General features: G+C 34.2%; 1 protein-coding gene across 4 annotated transcripts in view; it reads left to right on the top strand.

Moving 5' to 3' along the window:
• The window catches only part of ADK (adenosine kinase), a 606,631-nt gene that overhangs the window by 51,883 nt on the left and 531,450 nt on the right, over nt 1–23,298 (top strand). For all 4 annotated transcript variants that reach the window (XM_037013272.2, XM_037013270.2, XM_037013268.2 and 1 more), the window contains exon 2: nt 8,644–8,718. In XM_037013272.2, the coding sequence (XP_036869167.1) occupies nt 8,644–8,718 (75 nt within the window). The remainder of the gene's footprint in view (nt 1–8,643; nt 8,719–23,298) is intronic.

Below are 23,298 nucleotides of genomic sequence, written 5' to 3'. Positions count from 1 at the left end.
GTTTGGGATCTCTTCAGATCTTTCTTGAGCATGCCCCCCAGCCCTGGGCACATGCAAGTGGACTTTCAGATTCCAAGGAATATTCAGAATTTTTCAAAACCCCTTGTGGACACCTCAGATTTGCCCACTTTTCCTTTTAGGTTTTTTGGTTAGCTTGTTTTTTGTCCTAACTGCTTCAAATGCTGGAATGTTAAACAATTGCAGCTGATTGTTTTTGACAAATGTTCCTTGGGGAAAAGACTTAGCACTGGGCTAGCTCTGAGGTCTAATAATGAGAAGCCTTGGCAGTGAGGTTTTTCAGGGGCCTGCCACTAAGCTCAAATAGCAGTTCTTTGAAAGTGTGGCTTTTAAAGAGCTTCAGTACTGTTCTGACCCCTCCAGTAGCTAGTAGACGCATGGTTTCCACTCTGTTGGTGGCTGTTTCTCTTTAAGGCTATCACTGAGCTGAGGAGAGTGAAGTGGGAATGGCGCAAGTTAAAACGCCACAAAGCTTGCTATTTTTACTGAGATTCAGCCATTTAAAAATAAATAAATGCTTTTTGGATCTTTGCAGGTTAATATTTTGAGTTAATATTAGAGTATGGTTAACATTTAGAGTTTTGAAAAAATTGATTTTGGCAATTTTTGCTAGTATTTTTGCTGCTTTTATGAAAGAATTTTTGGAGGCCCTTATTCTGTTTTCCTGGTGATGTCGTTGTAATTGTTTTTTAAACATTTTTAAATATCCTTTCTTTTGAAATACTTTAAGATTTACAAGAAGAGATGATAGTACAGAGAGTTTCTGTGCAGTCTTCACCTTCCTTTCCACAATGATAAATCTTATATGACCATGGTATATTACCAAAACCAGAAAATTGATGTTTGTATACTAGTAAGTTAACTACAAATGTTATTAGAATTTCACCAGTTTTTGCATATACCTTTTTTTATTGATGTGTTGATGGTATATAGTTCCATAAAATTTTATCATGTCCAGATTTGTGTAACCATTGACACAATTATGGTACTAAGCTGTTGTAGCCCCACAAAGAAACTCTTTTGTGTTATTCCTTTATGGTGACCCCCCAAGCCTTCCAATCTTAACCCCTGGCAACTGCTGATCTGTTTTCCATCAATGTAATTTTTTCATTTTGAGAGTTATAACACTCTCACTTATACAACAAGTGGAATTATATAGTATGTAGCACATAGATATGGCTTTTATTTTCACTGTCCATAATGCATTTGAGATCCATCTGAGTTGTGTCATAGTTAATTCCTTTTCATTGCTGAATATTGTCCACTGTACAGATATATCAGTTTGTTTACTCATTTACCTATTGAAGGACATTGGAATTGTTTCCAGCTTTTTACTATTACAAATAAAGCTGTTATGAACATTTGTGTACAGGTTTCTGTGTGAACTTAAGTTTTTGCTTTCTAGGGTAAAAAGCCAATAGTGCCATTCCTTATTTATTACTCTTGTGTCTGTTTTACCAGCTACTGAAAGAAGGGTATTAAAATTAACTAAGATTGTGTGTTTGCTTATTACTTTAGTTTCTCTTTTTTTTTGGTATTTTGAAGCCATTTATTTTTCTTTTCTTGATGAAGTGACCTATTTATTTTTATGAAATCTTTTTATATCTGGAGATACTCCTTGTTTTACAGTCTGCCTTGTCTGATATTAAAATAGCCACTTCAGGTTTCTTATGATTTAGTGTTTGCATGGTGTATCTTTTTATCCAATCTTCTATTTTCGAACACTGTATGTCCTTATATTTAAAGTGTATCTCTAGTAAATAGCATTTAATTTGGCTTTTTAAATCTAGTGTGATAATCTTTACCTTTTAATTGGAATGTTGAATCCATTTACATTTACCAATATGGTTGGTAAGTAAACCATCTTTTTGTTTTCCTTTATCCTGTATGTTCTTTTTTTCTAAGTCGAATACATTTCATTTTTCAATTTATATCCTCTGTTGGATTTTTTTATACATTATTGTATTATCACTTAATAATTGCTGTAGGAAGTGCAATATTCATTTTTAACTTTTCACAAACCTGTCTTGAATTAGTTTTCTGTCTTTTTACCTTTGATGCTAAGTACCTTTATAATCTACCTTTACCCTGCCCTTATCTAGGGAAGCCCGAGAGAAGCAGAAGTTTCTTTGACAGAAAAGGTCAGAACTTAGAATTGCAAGATTGCTCAAAGCCTTGTTGATTATCTTAGGCTAGTAATTGAGAATACAAATGTAATTAAAGTTAAAAAAAATCTTTACCCTTTACGTCTAGCTTACTGAGATAAGTTGATTGAGATAAAGTACAAAGGAACACCTAAATCAATTAAAAAGTTCATCAAAGAACTTACAGAACCCCGGGGGAGAGAATAAATAAAACTTTGGGAGGAAGGGCAACAGACACAACTCCAGGAGCTATTATTCCACATTGTGGACAGCATCTTCTGGAGTTATGCAGGGGACAGACAGATCCAGCTGTTCTTACTTGAGAACCCTTGAGTACGAGTTGAGCAGAGAAGGTTTCCCAAGAGAGGTGGCATATAAGAAATTTTAAAAAGATGAATGGGGGTTTTCTAAGAAAAGAAATAGGGGAAGGACTTTATAGTCATACTTTTTCAGGTAATAGTGAAGTATTATGATTAGAAAATAGATTGTATGCTTCAGAATGGTAAGAGGTAAAGTTTAGGCACTGTATTTCAGTTATTTCAGTATGCTCTGAATTTAGAATGCATCTTTCAATTGAGTGGGTTTTGTCATCACCATGAGAAATTGGAATGTATCTTATGATTAATGGCATCTTAGATTTGATGAAATGTGGTAGGTTTCAGCTAGATTCAATGTCCTTTATATTAAAAAAGCTAAGGCTTTTGAACTTTATCCTGTACGTAATTGGGAGCTAGGCTGATTTTAAGTAGAAAAAGACCATAGTCAAAAATTTGCTAGCTGTCCAACAAAATAATAATTGTAGTTTAGGTTTATGTTGGCTGGGAGCCTGAATTAGGAGACATTTAAAAGTTACTGATCAAAAAAAGGTCATTCAGAATCTTTCATCCTAGCCTCCATTCCAGGAAAAAGACATTGCTAACATTTAAAGCAAAATACTAATCTCAGTATGGGGCAGTCATTGTTTTTGGCCATAGATCAGAGCCCTATCTTGTTCACATTTGTAGAACAAGATAAAAGTAAGTACTTACTTATACAGTATCTTTGTCATTTAAGAAAAGTAATACATGTATATACTGGCCTGGCCACTAGTTCATGTGTATTTAAGAAATTAGTCATTTAAAAAAATTAAGTGTTTTTAGCAGAGTTAATTTGTCATATTGGAATTGTCATATAATAGTTTCTAGTTATGTACAATGATAGAGAAGAAAATGTGACATGAGTAAAGTCATCTGCTTTTGGAAATAATTGTATAGTTTTTCTTACTGTATGAAAATACCACCTAAGTGCTACTTGAAATTCTGTTGTTCCCACCTCTTATACTAGGCACTGTTGCTGCAGCAGGTTCCACACTGGCTTCGGAAAATTGCAACCTGACAGCATCTCTCATCAGTGCACTTCTTGAAGTGTATAAATTCACTGTATAAATTCTTCCTCTTTTGTCCTTTAGACAAGGCACTCTGAATCACATATCATAAGGCTTCCTGAAAATTTTGAGCAACAGTCACCGGTAGTGGTGGAATTGAACAATTTCATCTGTAGTCATGGCCAACTCAATAACACATATTTATAGGCTTTTCTTCCTTGTTTTACTGCCTAATTCATCACTCCTGCCTTGTGGAATCACTTTTCAAATAAATTCTGTGCTTATAAGGCTCTGTGTCAGGCTCTGCTTTTAGGAGATCCTATCTTAAGATGCCATTTAAAAAAAAAGTTCACCCATTTGTTATAAAGGCTACAACTCAGGAACAGCCAAATGGAAGAGATGCATAGGGCAGGTTCAGTATGTGGATTTTTCAATACTGCCAAGCAGTTAATTAAATTCTGACATCATCTACCTGGAGATTCTTTAGTCCCACAAAACTGCTTCCTCTCCCACTTCAGATGCCAGTCACAAGTCCAGGTTTTCCCCTGTGCTTCTGACTAACTGACTGACTGACTGTTGATTCCCCATGACCCCATTCTTTTTACTTACTAGAATTTACTTACTAGGTTACTGGTTTATTATTATCAAATGACAAAACTAAAACAATTTAATATTGAGTTTGATGTTCTTCATTCAAGGGAAAACAATGCATGGATTGGGGAGTCCAGCACTTCACAAGCAGTGGGGTTTTGAGCAAGGTTGACTTTTAATAGATTGTTAGAAGTGGCGGTGGGGAAACAGCACGATGGGGGTTGTCTATCTGACTTTGTTTAGAAAGGTGAGGCAGCAAGGAAATAAGTATAGAGTATACAGTTGACATCTGGAGACTAGCTGACTAGATATACTGCAGATAGTGTATTCCTGGTCAACTGGACTATTATCGGAACATGAAAGTTTGGTTTGCAGATGGGGCACCCTGGGCAGAAGTGGCTCCATCTTGGGCCTAGAAATTTATTTCAACATTGTAAAAGGATATAACTCAGGAAAAGTCAAATATAAGAGATACATAGGACAAAGTATGTGGGAAGGGATGGGAGCTGCCATACTCTGTGTGTGAGCCATTTTCCCCAGCTCTCCACATGTTCACTAACCTGGAAGCTCTTAACCCTATCCTTTTAGGTTTTTATGGAGGCTTCTTTACATTGATACACTTGATTAAATCTTTAGCCATTAGTGATTGAACTCAGTCTCCAGCCCTTATTCCCTCCCTGGGGCTTGGTACTTGAAAGTTCTAATCCTCTGATTGCCTGGTTGGTTCCCCTTGCAACCAGCCTCTCATTAATATGACAAAAGACACCTTTACAGGACTAGCTCAGACCACAGAAGCCTGGCCCTGCTGCCAGGAGTGCTTTATCACACTGGCAAGGGAGGGCAGGACTGCCTCCAAGGAGCCCCATCTCAGTGCATGAAGACGGTGGGAGACCAGCTCTTCTGTTCTAGTCTTTCACGGAAGGGAGAGAATTCCATTCTGCCAACATTTGTAAAAGAGGCTCCCTGCACAGAGATAAGCTCCATTCCCAAGAGAGAAGCGGAGTTCCTACATTTAGGGGCAAGAGTCAAATCGCAGTGAGGTGCCAGACCTGCATGTATGGCTGGGTGCCAGCCTGCCCATGTTACTCCATGGGGTCAGAGTCTAGGATTTCCACCTTATTATTTGACCTTGTTAAAGAGCCTGGTCTGTCCTCTACCCTCAGAGTGGCCTGTGTGTCACACTAGGCTTCTCCCTGGATCATCTGTCCTGCTTTCCCATTAAGAATTCTTTCTTCTCTAGAAAAAAAAACAACAACTTAACTTTGGGTTGCTTTCCAACTATGCTGTTATATTAAAAAAAAAAATTGGAGAATAAAGAAAAAGGATTAAAAAAAAAAAAGACACCTTTATCCCTTTCCTCACTTACAGAATTCCAAGGAGCTCTGTGCCAGAAATCAGGAACTAAATGAAGTCTGAATATGTATTTCTTATCATAAATCCCAGTATCACAGAAAGGTGTAGGAATTGGGGCACAAAGCTTCCCTGCCCTCTCTAGGTGTGCCACCCTCCCAGCATCAGATGTATTCACTACTTAGGAAGCTTCTACACCCTCTTAATTTATTATTATTATTTTTTAAGGTTTATGTTAAATTTTTGATTTGTATTTTCGAATATATTTGTTGAGTTATTCTTGGGGAAGTAGTCTATAGGTATACAACTCAAAGAATTAGAAATAACTTTGTAAGTTAAGACAAAAAGCAGCCTATATGTATGAATAAGAAGGAATTTAAGTGTATGAAACTAATATTACCATTTATTGGAGGTATGCAAACAAAATGTCAAGTGTTGGCTGAACACATTTTTTTCAAGCTCTGTATTTTTATGATGGCAAAACTGTCACATAACCCTCCCCACAAAGGGAAGGAAAAGGGAACTAAGAAATCTGTTTGAGAATTAATAAATTGAAGACTTTAACCTCAGTAGAACTTAAATTAGTAAAATAAAGATTCAGAAGACAAATATTAACAACTTTGTCTATATTACAACATTGTAAAAGGATATAACTCAGGAAAAGCCAAATGTAAGAGATACATGGACAAAGTATGTGGAAAGGAATGGGAGCTGCCATGCTCTGTGCATGAGCCATTTTCCCCAGCTCTCCACATATTCACCAACCTAGAAGCTCTGAATTGCATTACAGAAATAAATTAAAGCAGATTTGTGAAATGAAATATGGTAATTTACATCTGTTAGTAATAGAAAACCATCCTGAATTGGAATAAACAAAATTATTAACCTATATGTCTTAAAAAGTCCACAGAGGGCATAGGTTTCAGGTAAAGCTTAATTTAGTGATCCGACAACTTAATGGCCCAGTTTTTTTTTTGTGGTTTTCCGTTCTGCCTTCTTGTGGTGTCAAATTTATCCCAGCCACCTTGGGACCTTGAGATGCTTCAGGCTGCCAGTACCTTCTGCATTTATATGTATTAAGAAGGAAGATGTTCTGTCTCTGAACATTCCTAGAAAAAAATCTTTTTTGGCTTAGGTTACATGCCCATCTTTGATCACTAAGGCTAGAGAAGTATATTGTGGCTGTGACTGATTAGCTTAGGCTTTGCTCTACCCGAGAGTTAAGCCAATCAGACCCATGAACTGGGGTGGATCAATTCCACCCAGATCTCTTGAGTGAGGAAAGAGGGGTGAAAGAAGGAGGATGGTAAGTAACAGATGACAAGCACACAATTCTAGTTTATTATAAGAATGGCTTTAAATTACCCTAACTGAACCTTGTAATTATTATGTACTTATTTTGTTAACAACAAATAATAAAAGAAGAGTTACTGGTAAATTTTTTCCCAATGATTATTCCTAATAATTCATAAAACATTATTTCCAGCAGTTCAATTCCAGTATATTCTTGTTCTTTGTATAAATGTATTTTCGTCATTTACATTCAAGAAAAAATTTTTGCTGGACAAATAAGTTTAGGGATATGAGTTTAAACGTGGTTACCGTGATTCATTGTGCTCATCTTTCCCCCATACTTCTTTGACCATAAAAACCATTGGCCCAGAGAGAGGATACATTAATTTAGTAATGCTGTCTTCACTAAATTTTCAAATGGAGTGTACTAAACTATTTTGGGAATGCAGGAGATCTTCAAAGGATTGACTCCTTAAAAAGAAGTGTCACTATTATAGTTCTTGAACCAAAGAGGGGACCAGTTGGGGTAGAGAGATTGACATGGGACAGCAGGATACTTGTTTTGTGGTGGTGGAGGTGTTTCATTGTTTGATTATGCGGGTGGTTACATGATTGGGTATATTAAACCGGATACTTAAGAAAGGTGAATAAAAAGAAACAACCAAGTAACCCAGTAACATTTTGTCCAAATGCTTATCTTTTTTTTTTTTTTGAGTTTTTGAGTAACAATACACAGATGAGACAGAGAAGTCCCTAATGAAATGGTTAAGTCTTACTATATCTGCCTGTTGATCCTTCATCTTCTAAGCATTTATTTTCTTTTTATTTAAGACTTTTATGTTGATCATAAATGCAACTTAAATGTTAATAAATAAATGTGTTATCCTCTAACCCTCCCCCATCCATCTTTCTTTAAGTAGAAAAAGAGACCAATATCTCTTTATTATATATTCAACTGTAGTTCTCCAGTCTGTGGTTTTAATAAGACACTGTAATTCAGTCATCTAAATTATTATAGACTGTAATTGTGGGATATACCTCCTTCTCTTCAACTCTGGGTTATGGATCCTAATGATTCTACTCATAGTCTCCAAGTGGTGAAGATAGTAAACTGGTTTGGAGGCAACTAGAAGAGATCTTCAGCAAACTGGAGCCAATGGGAAATTACACAGGCATATTTTATTGAATAAACTAGAAAAATAACTCCCATTGAGGCTGACCCAACCATGGCCACTAGTCCATTTCTTGCTGTCTGTTGGACCCACCCACTTGAGGAGTTCTGTTTTTAACCTTTGTTTTGAGCCATATTTTGATCAGTTATGGAAAACAGACTTCTTCAAAGTCTGTTAAATGTAATTGAAAATTGCACAACCTTTGCTACCCATTGCAAAGGCCCCAACTATAGTCATGCACAGTTTGTCAAGGGTAGGGTTTGTGCCTGGACTCCTCTAGGACTTGCTGCCTGCTCCCTAACAACCCTCAGTAATTGGGTATCTTACTAGCTAGAGAGAATTCGTTATCTGTCATGTTTGTTGAGTATTGAACTTTGTTGCAGTAGACCTTTTAAAAAGAACATTGAAATTAATTAGCTTCAGTCATTAGCTATTGAATATTATGGGAAAAAAATCACATGACCTCATTTCTTCTTTTGTTATATTTTATTCCATCCCATTTAAAAGTCATTCTTTCTAAATGACTTTGTGCTGCCTCTAAGATGTCCTACATGTAACAGGCAAATTAAAGGTTTAATAAACTAGTATGTTAGGTTTATTTTCAAGGTAAAGTGAAGATACTTATTTTTATAATTTGTTTGCATTTTACACATCAACTTACCTTCAGTAGTATTTCTAACTTGTGCTTGTATTTTGTCTGTCTCTTTTTTAGTGAAAATACTCTCTTTGGAATGGGAAATCCCCTTCTTGACATCACTGCTATAGTGGATAAAGATTTCCTTGATAAGTAAGTATTAAATTCTGTGTACTTTGTGAAACTTATATCTAAAGAAAAACTGATGAAAACTTTAGAATTGGATTTACTAACACCTTCAATTTGAGGAAAACTCAGGCAATTTAAACGTGTTAATAGCAAGTGCATTGTCATTATATATTGAGTAAGTGACCACAGTTTTCCCTTGGAAAATTTAGGTATATTTGTCCATTCCTATTGCTATTTTCACTTAAAATTTATTTTTTTATTCTTTGCAAGGAAGAGAGATATGTGATTTACATAATGATTTAATTCCTTGATTTTTAAAGTACTATCAACCACATCTGTAATGGTACCATAACATTAATGATAGAAGAAATTGTATTAGAGAAGATAAGAAGAATATGCAGGACATAATTCAAAGGCCACAAATATGACCTTCTGAGAACTTTGCTTTTGCCTTTCTTGCCAGAATTTTTATAGTCTCTCTTGATGTTTTTTTAGTTGTTTAAGAGTATCTGGTTACTCACCTTCTTCCTGGCCAGGTTCTAGTGACCGATTAAAAAAACTCTGTACATTTCTGCATGTTTACTGTGAGACTAGGTAAATTGAAGTTTAATTTCTCATGTATAGCACCTTAGCAGTCCCAAGCTTAGGGGCTATCTGAGGTCTGTATCTGTAACTATTTCTTAGTTTGTCAATTTTAGATATTATATATTGATTCCCTACTATGATAGCTAAGGAATTAGCTCTCTTTCACCTATCACCATTTCTTCTTCTTCATCTTCATGGTATTGCAATAAAACAAATCAGTAATCATTGTGAACAAAATTGTGGATTAATGAATACTTGTAAAACTTGTTGGTTCTCTTGTAGTTACTTACTGTATTCTTTGTCCATTTGCACCATATCCTATACCCTTCTTCAAATTTTCAGACCATTCTGTGAAGTCTGTGTTATGTGCCTATTAACCTCTTCTCTCTCCTCCTCCCACTCCTTGATTTTGGTAAGTCTGTCAACCTCTTTTCCTCTGGTGACCTCCCTTCTAGAATTCTCCCATGTTTGTGCTCCAAACTGAACTGGTTGTGTTGTTAGAATGTATTTTTTTTTAATAGCAGTCTTCCAGAACTTCCTTTTGATTTTCTCCTGTTTAGGATCTCTTGTTTCTGTATCTCATATCTTCTTTGTTGGTTTCTGGTGTGTGTATGTGTAGCATAAGTAGCTTCCTAAGAGAAAGAGTGTCTGAGTACATAGATAGAATATTTTTTGATGATGTCTTATATATGTCTGATGATCTTAAAAAATTTATTTTCCTCTCACACCTTGTTGATTGGTTAGTAGAGAATTTTCTTTGAGAATTTTGAAGTCATGTGCCCTTGTCTTCCAATATCAAGTGCATCTCCTTCTTTTGTAGATAACCAGTTTTTTCTTTATTGAAGCTTTTAGGATTATTTTATTGTCCTTGGTGTTAGTAAATTATTATTATGTAACATTGTATTCTTGTGTTATGGATTCGGGTTTTTCTCTTGTCTGTGTATCATATTATAGATGGTTTTGTTTGTTTTTTGAAGATTTCTCTTTCCTGTTTTATCTCTGTTTCCTGTCAATTGCTCTTCTGATTGTTTATTGTGGTCTTTCTGTTTCATGATGGAGACTATCTTGCACTCATAATACTGACCAGCTTCAGTTTATTAAGAGCTGTTGGACTGAGGGCCTCAGTTCCTCATCTTGTAGGCCTCTGAGTGTCCTACAGACATGGCACCTGTTTGCCCTATTGCTAGTGATTGTTAGGTAATTTTTGGCTGTCTTTTCTGACTTAAGGGTAAGATATTAAAAAGCTCATTTCATTTACTTGCATAGGAATAAGAAAAAGTCTGTAAGGATATATTCTAAACTCCATCAGTTGTGGGCTAGGTTGGCTGGGGTGGGTACTTTTATTTCAACATTCTGTACAGTTTAAGATTTTTGTAACAATCTTGAATTGTTTTTTAGTTTTTAAAACTACAATAATCTATTGCTGTGTAATAATATTTATTTAAACTATAATAATCTATTGCTGTATAATAATACTTATTTATTGCTGTGTTACAATTTACCCCAAAACTTGCTTGATATAACATTTAGTATCTCACACAATTTCTGAGGGTTAGGAATTTGAGAGTATGGCATAACCAGGTGGTTCTGGCTTAGGGTCTCCTATGAAGTTGCAGTCAGTTTGTTGGCCAGGGTGGTAGTCATTTCAAGGCTCAACTGTGGCTGAAGCATTTGCTTCCAAGGTCACTCATAATACTGACCAGCTTCAGTTTATTAAGAGCTGTTGGACTGAGGGCCTCAGTTCCTCATCTTGTAGGCCTCTGAGTGTCGTACAGACATGGCACCTGTTTGCTCTATTGCCAGTGATTTGAGACAGAGTTGTTTTCCCTAGATGGAAACTATAGTGTTTTTAATAATGTAATCTTGGAAGTGACATGCCATCAATTTTGCCACACACTATTGGTCATACAGACCAAATAAGTATACTGTGGGAGGGTACTACACATGGTTGTGAAAACAGGATGCAGGGATCTGGGGACCAGAGGGCAGACTGTGACAGCCAGCTTCCCAATGATCAATACCTCCTCCTGGTATTCTCTTGAGTAGTCCCCTCCCATATTACACCAGGGCTGATCTATGTAACCAGTGACATATGGCAGTAGTGATTGTATTCTGCTTTAGTGATTCGGTTGTAGAAGACTGTGGCTTCCATTGTGGGTGACCTCTCACTCGTTTGTGCTATCTTTCTCTCTTTCATTTTGACTACACCTGGGGGAAGCTAGTTGCCATGTCTTGAGAATATTCAGAGACAATATGGACAGATCCAAGAGGCTGGACATAGGAGGCCTTGTGGCCTATAGATGGTGAGGAAATGAGACTTACGGTCATGTATGTGAGCTGTTAAATGGATTCTCCATCTTCTGTTGAGTCCTGCAGCTCTGACTGACTCCTTACTGCAACCTCCTGAGAGAGCTTGAGCAAAAATCAAGTCAGTTAAGTCACTTGGATTTCAGATCCTCCAAAAGTGTGGGGTAATGAGTGTTGACCAAGTTTTGGGTGAGTTTTTTACATAGCTAAAGAGCACTAATCAATAGAGAAAAAATTTTTTTTCAAACACACAGCCACCCCCCCCGCCCCCCCACATACCCCATACCCCACATTCAAAAACCTCATTAGAAAGTTGGTATGTATGGGTTGGGTGTTTTACTGGTGGGACTTTACTATGGCTTGATTATGCTAAAAGCTTATTTTGGGGGGGAATGACCCCTCATATTAGTATGTGGAAGTCTGTTTTCTGAGTTCTGTTTAGTTTCTTTACAGAAAGGTCCTCCAATTTCCTTGCTGAAGGTATAAGCCTGACTGCTTAAAACTGGCCAGGAAAAGGGGCTAGTGGTACCTTAATTAAGTAGGCAGTTTCTTCTGTCTCTCCTATTTCCCCTGTTTTGCCTACTTTGCCCAACTTCTAATTTACTTTAGGAGTTGTGAGTTGTTTTCGTGAGATGTTAAGTCAGTTCCCCTACTTTTAGCTCCATGCCTTACCCATTTGCTCTGGAATTTTGGGCTTCTCTTGGTGGACTAGGCTTGCTTATCATATGTAGCCTCTTTCAGTTGCAATTGAGATTTCAGTTTCTAAAATATCTTGAATCTAAAATAGGGCCATGGAGAAATCATCTGAAAACTTAAGAATAAAGAGAAAATTATTACTATTACTATTTAGCATGTATTAGTTGTGCTTTTTATAGTATCAGTTTAGTCTTATGACAAGTTTATGAGGTAAATATATCCTCATAAAGAATAACTTAGAGCTTAAGTTATTATAATTAGAGAAAGCTCTATCAAGTTCCTCATCCACTCTCCTTTTTCTAAAAATTTGTGGAAACCTCTTGACCATTAATGCTTATATTACCATTCTTTTTGATCCTGTAGATGTTTACTTTTTTTTTTTTTTTTTGGTGTCTTTATTATTTTAACAGCCTTGGAAGGAAGAGTAGATAATCTTTCTGCCATATTTAAGTGGAAGTCCAAGGGCTGTGTGTGTGTTCCATTATTATATGTACTGTAGCAGGAAATACATAACTGTAGACTTATAGAATTTTTGAGGTGGTCTGGAAGTTGAAGATAATTTAATCATGTTTAGTCATTTTATAACATAGGAGCAGTCTCAGAGAAGTTTTGCCCATGATTATAATTAGCAGTGCAAGCCTGAGATGTAATCTGTATCTCCTGACTCTTATTTGTTTCCTCTTCTGCTACTCCATACTGCCTTTATTTCTCAATAAAATCATTAAGTTACTGATAATTAAAACATATTGTACAAGCTAATAATAATAACTGCATGCCAGATTTTGGGATTCAAAGTGAGGGAGCCTGGTTTCTACCTCAGAGCAATTGCTAGATAAATAAATGATTATCTTATTTTCCTTTTGTTAAAATCTTTTGTTAATTGTTGGCTGGCCTAATTCTTTCAAGTATTTAACAATTGATATAACATGTTATGATCTTAATTTATCATTTCTGAAAGCAGTGTTTAAAATAAAATTTTTTTCCCTTAATTTACAATTTCCTTAGACTTCCTTGGCTCTCATTTACTTATTTCTGCTTTCTAATCTCTTACTTGAAAGGTAGCTCTCTTTTGAACTGGGTTTATAATTGAATATCAATAGTAGAAGCCTTGCATGCAGTACTAATAAACATTGCTGGAGAGAAAGACAATTAGAGAAAGTATCTTAGTTTTTGGTGCAAAGGAACTGCATTGTTCTTCTGCCATGTGACTCAGCATAGTGCTGAGGACATGTTAGGTAATTGGTAAATAGTGTCTGACAAATTTTTTTTTTTTAATGTGAAGTCTCTTTTAAAGTGAAATTTAAGTGTAGTGTTTAAAGTTAATAAGGGAATTGATACTTTCTTCTTTTATCTTTAGATCTATTTTTCACATGGTATGTTTGTCAAGCTTTTCAGAGCAGATTTTTTAAGAACAAGAACCATCATATACTAGTGATCTTTGCAAATTGGACTGGTGTACCACCAAGAGTTGAATCTAAAATAGGGCCATGGAGAATTCATCTGAAAACTTAAGAATAAAGAGAAAATTATTATTATTACTATTTAGCATGTATTAGTTGTGCTTTTTATGGTATCAGTTTAGTCTTATGACAAGTTTATGAGGTAAGTATGTCCTCATAAATAACTTAGAGCTTAAGAAATTTGTTAATGACCAAAATGTACATTTATTTTAACTGTAAAATATGTATTCCTTTTTTGTTGTTACCTTACTGTGGAAGTATTAATTTGAAAATGAAAAACTCAATTACATACTCAGATGTTTTTTGGTATAAATTATGGTAGATATGTAAAAGTCTAGAACTTAATGAAATTTTATTTTCTTTGAAGTATAGGTATAATGTAGGTGAGAAAAATGTGTGTAATTTGCTCCAAAAATTGTTAATATTTAGTTTTATTAGTGTATTAGAGTAGATTAACAAATCCTTTATGAGAGATTTAAAGACAGCAATTTTTTCTTGATGAAGTTTTCCAAACAATGCACTTCTTGTATTGGGAGGTTGGAGTGCTGCCTGCAATTGACTTGTTTTCAGAATAGAACAGGCATTGCCATGATTAAGAAATATCAATTAGGTAATTATTTGATATTCAAACATTAATTTCTTCTAGAATATCCTATTGTTTATTTGAAGATTGTAAAACTAGTTTTTCCCTGAAATAAGAAAAATTTAGGATCTTTACCTAGTTGAAAGAAAAGCAGAATTAAGTTAGTCAGTTTTGATGAGTCCAATTTGCCAAAATATAACAACTGAAAATAAGTAGGAACACTTGTGGCAGGAAGTTGACTATTGAAAACAGTTTTTTCTAGTACATTAAGAGACACTGTGGGTGTGAAGGGTGGAGGAAATGTGGAACCTGTAAATACTTCCAGAGGAGTGGTGATGTAATTATGGAGAGAAAAGGAAGACACATGTATTAGTAGGGATGGAAAGGGAGTGAGGGAATAGAGAAGACAGGCTTGCCTTAATTTTCCTTGACACAATATAAATACCACAGAAATAAGAGGAATGAGAGAGTTAATGAAATGATAACTGGAAAATAAAAATCATGATTAGAAATGAAAATGCTCTGTTTTAAGAAGGAAAGTTAGAATAGTTGAGGAAATACATGTTTTCTCATAGATCTAAATCTTTAATAATATAATTATACAAACCTTAGGTGAGTTTTGTTTAAGCCTGCATGGAAGATATTATGTGATGTTTACTCCAAAAATACTCAAAGTAATAAGATTTGGTCATAAACTCCTGTGCTGATTATTCAATGCCAAAAATTTCAAACTGAATCATATAAATCAAGATGGATTACTTCTATAAATGAATGGTTAAGTTTGAAAGTGAAATAGTATTTGGAATGTCAACTGACCCTCATATGTAAGGTTAAAAGATGTAATTGTTTTGTTTTACATGTAAGTGTGAAATGCTCTGACACTTGTGTAGTTAATTCTTCAGAAAGCTATTTTGCAATATTTTCTTCTACAGATTTTAACATTATGCTTTGTATATTTAAATCTAAGTTGGTTCAATTTACCTAAATTGATTTTTATATATGATGTGAGGTAGGAATCCAGTTTAAAATTTTTATCCTTATGGGGAATCAAATATTATATCACTGTATTGTGAGTAGTCCAATCTTTATTCACTCATCAGTAATGTTGATTTTTGTCTATAGCTTGGTTTTTAGGTTTCCAATTCTCTTCTGCTGGTCTGTTTGTCCTTGAACCTAATGCAGCCCTATCTTTAGTTTATTACTAAAGCTTTACAATAAGTCTCAACGTCTGAGGGGGCAAGTCCCTATACTTTGTTCTAATTCAAGAATTTTCTTAGTTATTCTTGGCTCTTTTTTTGTACATAAATTTTAGATTGAGCTTGTCAAGTTCTACAAAATTCCTTCTGGGATTTTTTTTAGAATTGTATTATTGGAATTCATGGATTAATTTGGAAAAATGAGATCTTTACCATATGAGGTTTTCTATCTGTACATATATTTCTCCATTTATTTTGTATATTCTTTTATATATTTCAATAACATAGGTTCTAAGTTTCTAAGTACATTAAAAATAGTTACAAAATGGTTACTGTTTTTAGACAAACATCCTATGGTAGTGATCATTGCTAAATTTAGCATAAAAAATTATAAAAATAAAAATTTTTTGGAAAAATTCAAACCATGTGGTAGTTGATTAAATTAAAGATGAAATCTATGATAAGTTATTATATCTACAGTAATGCTGTCCAGTAGAACTCTCTGTGATGATAGAAATGTGTGCTGCCAGTATGGTAACCAGTCGTTACATTTAACTTTAAACATTTGATGTATGTTGAATGGAAGTGAGGTGAATTCAATTTAAAAATTTTAAGTTTGTAGAATTTAAATAGTCATGTGATTAGTGCAGCTTAGGTCTTTCACAAAATTTGAGTTTTCTTCATAGGTGTATATTTTTTGTTAGGTTTATTCTATGTATTTTAAAAATAAACTAGTTATTGTGAGTAGAATATTTTTTCAATAACATTTTCTAGATTTTCTTGGTATTTGGAAATTTTGAATATTTTCTTTTAACTCGGTTATCTTGTGACCTGCCTTAAAAGAAAGATTTGTTTTGGCTGTGCTGATTCTTTCTATTGGAATTCTAGATTCTTAGATTTTGAAATATTCTGATATTCGATTCTGATTCTTTCTATCATTTCACTTATTAAGTGATTGGTCATGAGTTGCTCAAATAAGATCTACATTACAGAAACTAAATGAACACAGACTTATTTATAAAGCCTTCATTTTGCCCCAAATACTGTAAGATGGTGCTCCCTGGGGGTTCTTTGTTGTTCAGACCGGACTTTGAATATTGAAGAAATGGTATTCCTAAAGTTTGCCTCAACATGGATTTGTTTTTAACAGTTCATTTCTGCTCAGTACAAACTTTTTGGAGCACTTGCTTTTTGGTCAGCATTTTGTTTGGTCGGCAGATATTGGGGATACAATAAGTTTTTTGCCTTTAAGCATCCAGTAGTCTAATTGAGGAGGCAAATGTAGAAAGAGCTCACTTGATTATTGTGTTATACAGATTAAGAGTGTGCTCTGGAGCCACTTAGTTATACGACCTTAGTTATGTTTCTAAATCTATGTAAGGTCAGTTTCCTCATGGATAAAATTTGGAAATAAAAAATAGGAAGATTGTAATAGTAATATTGTGAAGATTGAGATAATTTATGCATTTGCCTCATGTTAGCTGATAGTATTGGCTACTAAGATGCTTGGATGTCTCTCACGTCCTTGTTACTGGCAATGGAGAAAACTTGGAGTTTAAGGTGAAGGATAACTGGTTGGATATACGATTTAAATAACTGTCTGCAGCAGAGCAGTGAATTTGAAGAGGCAAATTAGATGACACTATAGCGATAGACCTGTTATAAGAGATGATGACCTCATCAATACAGTTAGAAAAGAATGGTTGGGAGAAAGTTCAATAAGATTTTAGTGTTGTAAAGGTTAAGACTTAATGATTGGTTAATGAAGAGGGCAGAGGAGTCAGGGATGACATTCCAACTTTTAGTTTTGGTGACTGAGTAGATGGTGGAATTTACAACTGAGTTAGGGAGTATGGGAGAACAACATTTTAGAGGAGGCAGAGAGACAGTTCAATTTTGTTCATGAATGAGATGAATATGTGATATCTAGGTGGGCATACTTAGGAAAAAGTTTGATTTATGTTCTGGTGGGTAGATGATTCATGGCTGGAGCGATGTGTGATAAATACATATTATAATTAATTGTACTTTGATACAATGCCATTCAGTAAATATTAGCTGTTATTGCTGACATCAGCAGCAGCATTATATAGGTGGGTATTTAAAGCAACCAATAATGATCCTTCTAGAGAACAGGTAGAAAGTAAAAGAAGAGGGTTCTAAGAACATTTAATGGGTGGGTAGATGAAGCAGAATTATGGAAGGAGATGAGGAAGAAATAGTGAGCTTTTAGTAGAAGTTAGGTAGGGTCTCATGAAGTATAGTGAGTGTGTCTGACAGGGTGGCTAATAATATCAGATGTAACAGATTTCTAGTAGCATAAATCCTACAAAAGTCCACTGAATTTGACAGTATGATTTCAGTGATGACCTCAGCTAGGTAAATCACAGTGGAAGATAGGACAAGAAGCCAGATTAAACCATTTAGAAGTAAATGGAGGGTATGATATAAAGTGGTCCAGTTTTGTTGATGTGGCCCAAGAACCAAGCAGTGGCATTTTACAAATACCAAATTTAAAAAATTTCCTTCAATGAAAATATGTAGCTAGTCATTTTGAATAACTGTCAATGATTTTTAAAATAAAAGGCCTAAGTAAAGAAAAATTTAAGAGTACAAAGAGTATAGTTATATTTGTTTAGGTTTAAATTTATTTTAATTCTTTTCCCTTCAGCTTTCTGTTATTGAGCTTTAATTCTCATCTAGTTTACTAATAAGAATTTAAAAAATTATTTTCATAAACATTATAACTTTGTGCTTTTATTTTCATTCTAACCTTAACCTTGTGGTTTATTCTTAATCTCTTTATAAGCCTCTTAAATTTCAGCTTTCCTCCAAATATTGTGATAGTCATTAACACTTTTGACCTCCCTTTTCTTTCTTTCTAATATGTTTTAACCAACCTTTAGTTTTTAATTGCTAGAGTTAATTAAACATGTTAAATTGTTTAAAATTTCACCATACCCACAATGTCCATCTGGTTGATTTTACCGGTTCTACAAAACTGGTTGCTACTCTTAGGATCCTTTGAACTATGTGGTAATATTTGTAGATTTCTTGAAATTCTACTTTAATTCTTAGAGGGAAATCTTAGTTGCAAGTGTTTATGGAATATTTTATTTTCATCTAATGTAGCAAGTCATAGCTTGGCATTAACTTTCTGTCTAACATTGTGTTGGACATTTCATTTATGACTGGACTGTTTCTGAACTTAACAGTCTCTTCAAGGAGCTTTCTAAGTCTGAAAGTCTGTTATGCTAATCTTCAGGGAAAGAGCACATTTGAGTAAATAATATTTGTTTCAGTCTCTTAGAAAAGGCCCAACTTTTGTTTTATTACTGTTAGTTTTATGCTACTGCTGTTCTGGCATATTTTAATAGTCATCTGTAATGTATTAATATTTATGTGTTCTGATATTTAATTATAAATCTGAATAACAATACCATTTCCCCTTTGCCCAGGTGGAAATCCCATTACTGGATTTTATTCTTTTTTTTGCTTCAAGTGTGTCTTACTTTGACAACTCAGACAAGATTGAAGGAAAGTACCCTCCTTTCCTACTTTTCTCCTACTTTTCCTTCTCCCCTACTTTGTCTTCCCCTCATCCCTTCTTCTCTCCATTCCCTTTCCTCCCTCTCTCCTTCTTCCTAGCTACTTGATACCTGTTGTTGTCTATATTTATACAATAAAAATACTTAAACTTATGTAAAATTTTTGTAAATACTGTAAATTTATGTAAAAGTTTTGAACTGATTTTTGGAGGCTTACTGTTCATTGAAAAGTTTAAGTGAGAACTACATGCAGATAAATATCAATAACCACATCCTTAAGTGTTATATATTACTTGTTTTTAATGTATTTTTTTCTAATTTCCAACAATATGCTTATTATTTACATTTGAAAAAGCACAAAGAAAATAAAAATCACCCATAATGCTATATAATATTTTGATATATATTTTTTCTGTTTCTTTTTGGGATTATATTGCCATCTTCTGTTTTTCTTAAAGTTAAGACTAAATCATTTCCCCTTGTTTGTATGTAATATGTTGATATAGTCTGGTACTTTTTGGATGGTGTAATTGTCTACAATTTTACTTTTCCATAAGTAATCCTTTAATTGACATTCTTGTACATAACTTTGATGTTTCTTTAATGGAAATTTCTAGTCATGCAATTGTTTCAAAACATGTGAACACTTTAAATTGCTTCCCCTTTCCTGCTCCCACACTTTTTGTGCTAATTGAATTAGTCATTTTATAGAGGAAGCTTTCCAGAAAAGTGGGGAGGGATGAGTATTTACTATGTGTTAAATGATGAGCTGGACACTTTTCATGTATTATCTTATTTGATCAACATAGCAATCCTCTGACATAGGTAGTTTCATGCTCCATAGAAAAATAATTGGCTTGCCCACTTTGAAAAGCTAACTGATGGCAGAATCAGGATAATAACAGAGATGCCTTAGATGTTCAGTCTAATGCTCTTTCACTCACTCAAGAGTTCCTTTTTGTGGAGGCTTGAGTTGGATTAAGAGGGCCCTTACCTGTGTGCTCTTTCTTCCTCATCTTCTGAGGGGTGGAGAGTATGTATTTTTCCCACCAGTAAATTCAAGCAAAAAAAGTTGAGAATTACTACTATCCATTTTGCTTTTTCTGGCTTTTCAGGGACTATATTCATGTTTGAATCTCAGCAATGGACATAAGAGCAGAACATCTATCTAATCATGTCTTGAGGAAACAAACCCCAACTAAAAAACAGGCTATATTTAGTATCATTCTGGATAAAAAGACATGGTAGAAAGTTGAGGTCTACTAAGTTGAATTTTCCCCTTGAAGTTTATTAATTTAAAACATTGAATATTCAAAGAATAAATTTAATGTGATAGATTAAAAAGCTTGTATATCATCTGTTCTGCCAACAGCAGTTAGGTTGGCAGAATAGGACATGTAAATGAAAGTAAGACATATATATAATTATAACCCTACATTTAAACATTTAATTATACATTTTAATAAGAAAAAGCTCCATTTATTAGTAAGGATTATGATCCTGTTGGCATATTTACCTTTACATTTATAACTAAATGCTTTGCCTACTTTTCAAAATGAATTTGAAGCACCACTTTTAGTTTATAACATAATTTGTACAATTATAGGTATGTACTATTTTTTTTGTGTACATGTTTAAGGTGTTTTGTAAAGTCTTTATTCCCTTACAAGTAATTATGTATGAATAGAGTTTAGTTGTAGCTTATGAACTTTGGGAATGTATTTAAGTTGCTTGGAGAAACAAATCACCTCTCTCTAATAGTACCTTTTTATCTAATTTGCAAACTAAATCAATGTATTCTTTTAGGCAACAAGATAGATATTTACTAACTATATGTTACTTGCATGGCATTTCAGTTAGTTATTAACCTAACTAAAATTGGGTAAAGTGGGTGTTTAAAAGGGAGAGTTCTATGAAAAATGCCAATTTAGAGGTAAGTTAAAGAAATATACACATGTTAACATCAGTATATTTATAGACATATGTAAACAAACAAACACACACATAATATATGTGTAGTAAAGAGTTTGTGCTTGCCCAGAGACATCTGGCTTTTGCCCTAGGTTTCTGGGAGGTAATTGACATCATACTTGATCAAAGTGCCTTTTTGTTTAGGACAGGGGCTGGCCACACCCAACAGTATGACCAATTATGTGATGTAGGGTGAGGATTTTGGGTCATATATGTTATCAGTCTACCTGGTGACTGGGTTAAACCACTTAGGCAATCATTTGATCAATCTTACCTACATAATAAAGCCCCAATAAAAATTCTGGACCTTGAAGCTTGGGTGAGCCTCTCTGGCTGGCAGTACTCCTTGCCACATTGTCATGTATCAACAATGTGCCATGTGTTGTCACATACTGATATTGAGAGAGTAACATATCCTAACTCCATGGGGAGGAAACAGTGGCAAATTTGCGTTTGCAACCCTCCAGACACACTGCCCTATGTGTCTTGTCCCTTGGCTGATTGACCTGGGTCCTTTTGTGATTTGCAACCACAAGTGTAGTAGCTCTCAGTGAGTTCTCTGAGTCCTTTTACTGAATTATTGAACCCTAGTGTGGTTTTGGGAACCCTCTGAACTTGCATATGTTGTCAATAGTGAGGACAGTCTTGGGTCTTCAAATCTTGCTGTTTGACTAACTCTGGGTAATATATGTACAGGCCAGTTTCCTAAGGAACAGTGTGCAAGAGTCAAGGAAGAAATAAGGAAGATTAAATTGGTAAAAAATAGCAAAGATAAAAATAAATGTTATTGAGATCTGATGGAAAGTTACCTGTTTGGGGCAGTGGAAAAGAAGATCAGAAAAGGCAATATTATTGTAAGAGTGACCACTTTGAAGTTTGTTTGGTATTGGAGAATTAATTTGCCTGTAGAATTGTTCAAAATTGATCTCTCAGATTTATTACTGAGATCTGGAGATGTACTCTGTGAATTAGAGAACACTTTCCCTTTGGTGATATAAAACCACCCTGTCCTTACCTGCATATTGCCTCTGTGGACCCTTTTTTCTGGCCTCCTTCACTATTCCCTTCAAATTCTTACCCGGAGACTTTCAAAGGGAAGATTGTTTATAGGGCAGGAGTAAAGAAGAGAGATGAAGTAGGGAAGGAAGAGAAAACTGGGAAAGAGATAAAAGCTGTCTCTTTTTTGACTCTCTTGAGAAGGAAACATCCCTCTTTAAAATGGACATTATACATTGTACTTAACTTTATTTTAACACTTATCCCACTATGAGCACTTATTTTTATTCTGATTTGTTTACTGAATTATGAGATCCTTAAGGGCAAGAAATGTTTATTTATCACTAGCCAGCTAGAGAAGGAAGGAAAGTAACAGACTGGGTTCTTATTGTATGTACCAAGCAACTTGCTAATAATATAAAGCCACTGCTTTCAAGCTTACTTTCATAAAAATGTTTTGATAAACTTCCTTACTCATTAAGTTAATATTTATAATTTCTTAGTGCAACATTAAATACAACTAATGAGTCATTCTTTCAGTGGATTCTAAGTACAGTAGTGGTTTGATACCTACATCATGCATTTATAAAAATATAAATAAGCTTTTTTTGTGACATTTAAAAATTTTATATTCCTTTCTGTGTAAATTTTTATTTCTTTCTATTATACTTTTACCCACCAGATTTTATCCTTATGTAATGTATTTTTATGCATGAATTATATTTTGCAAGTGATATATTGTGCATACATTATGAAGGCAATATATCTTATGCATTAAAGTCTTTCATGCATATTGCTAATCCTATCATGTCTCTGGAACAAAAATCTGTATGTAAATTGAATTTTTAAAAATCTCCTACCCATTAAATTATAATTAACATACAGTTAGTAAAACAATATATTAAAATGTTGTTTTAAATAGAAAGGAAATAAAGTATTATTGGAAATGCATCTTTTAATGAGATAGGTGAAGCTGATCTTTAATTTTTTTTAACCACTTACAGATAAATGATACTTATTGCTGCAGATAAATGATACTTATTGCTGCAGTAAGACAGTGTTCAACATCAATTTTATTTCCCTTTTTTTCTTTTAGAGATGTACATGCTGAGAAGTCTGTTCATGTAATTAATTGGAAGGTAACAGTTTATTTTCAGCAGTGTCACTCAACTATTTGAACTTATATCTATTTATCATTAAAACTATCTATCATTAAACATTATTTTTATTTATCAGCTGATAATTTGATTAGGTCCTTCTAC

The sequence above is a fragment of the Manis javanica genome, chromosome 7 (assembly GCF_040802235.1).
Source record: "Manis javanica isolate MJ-LG chromosome 7, MJ_LKY, whole genome shotgun sequence".
NCBI classification, from domain to species: domain Eukaryota; kingdom Metazoa; phylum Chordata; class Mammalia; order Pholidota; family Manidae; genus Manis; species Manis javanica.
This window is presented reverse-complemented; position numbering and strand designations above follow the sequence as displayed.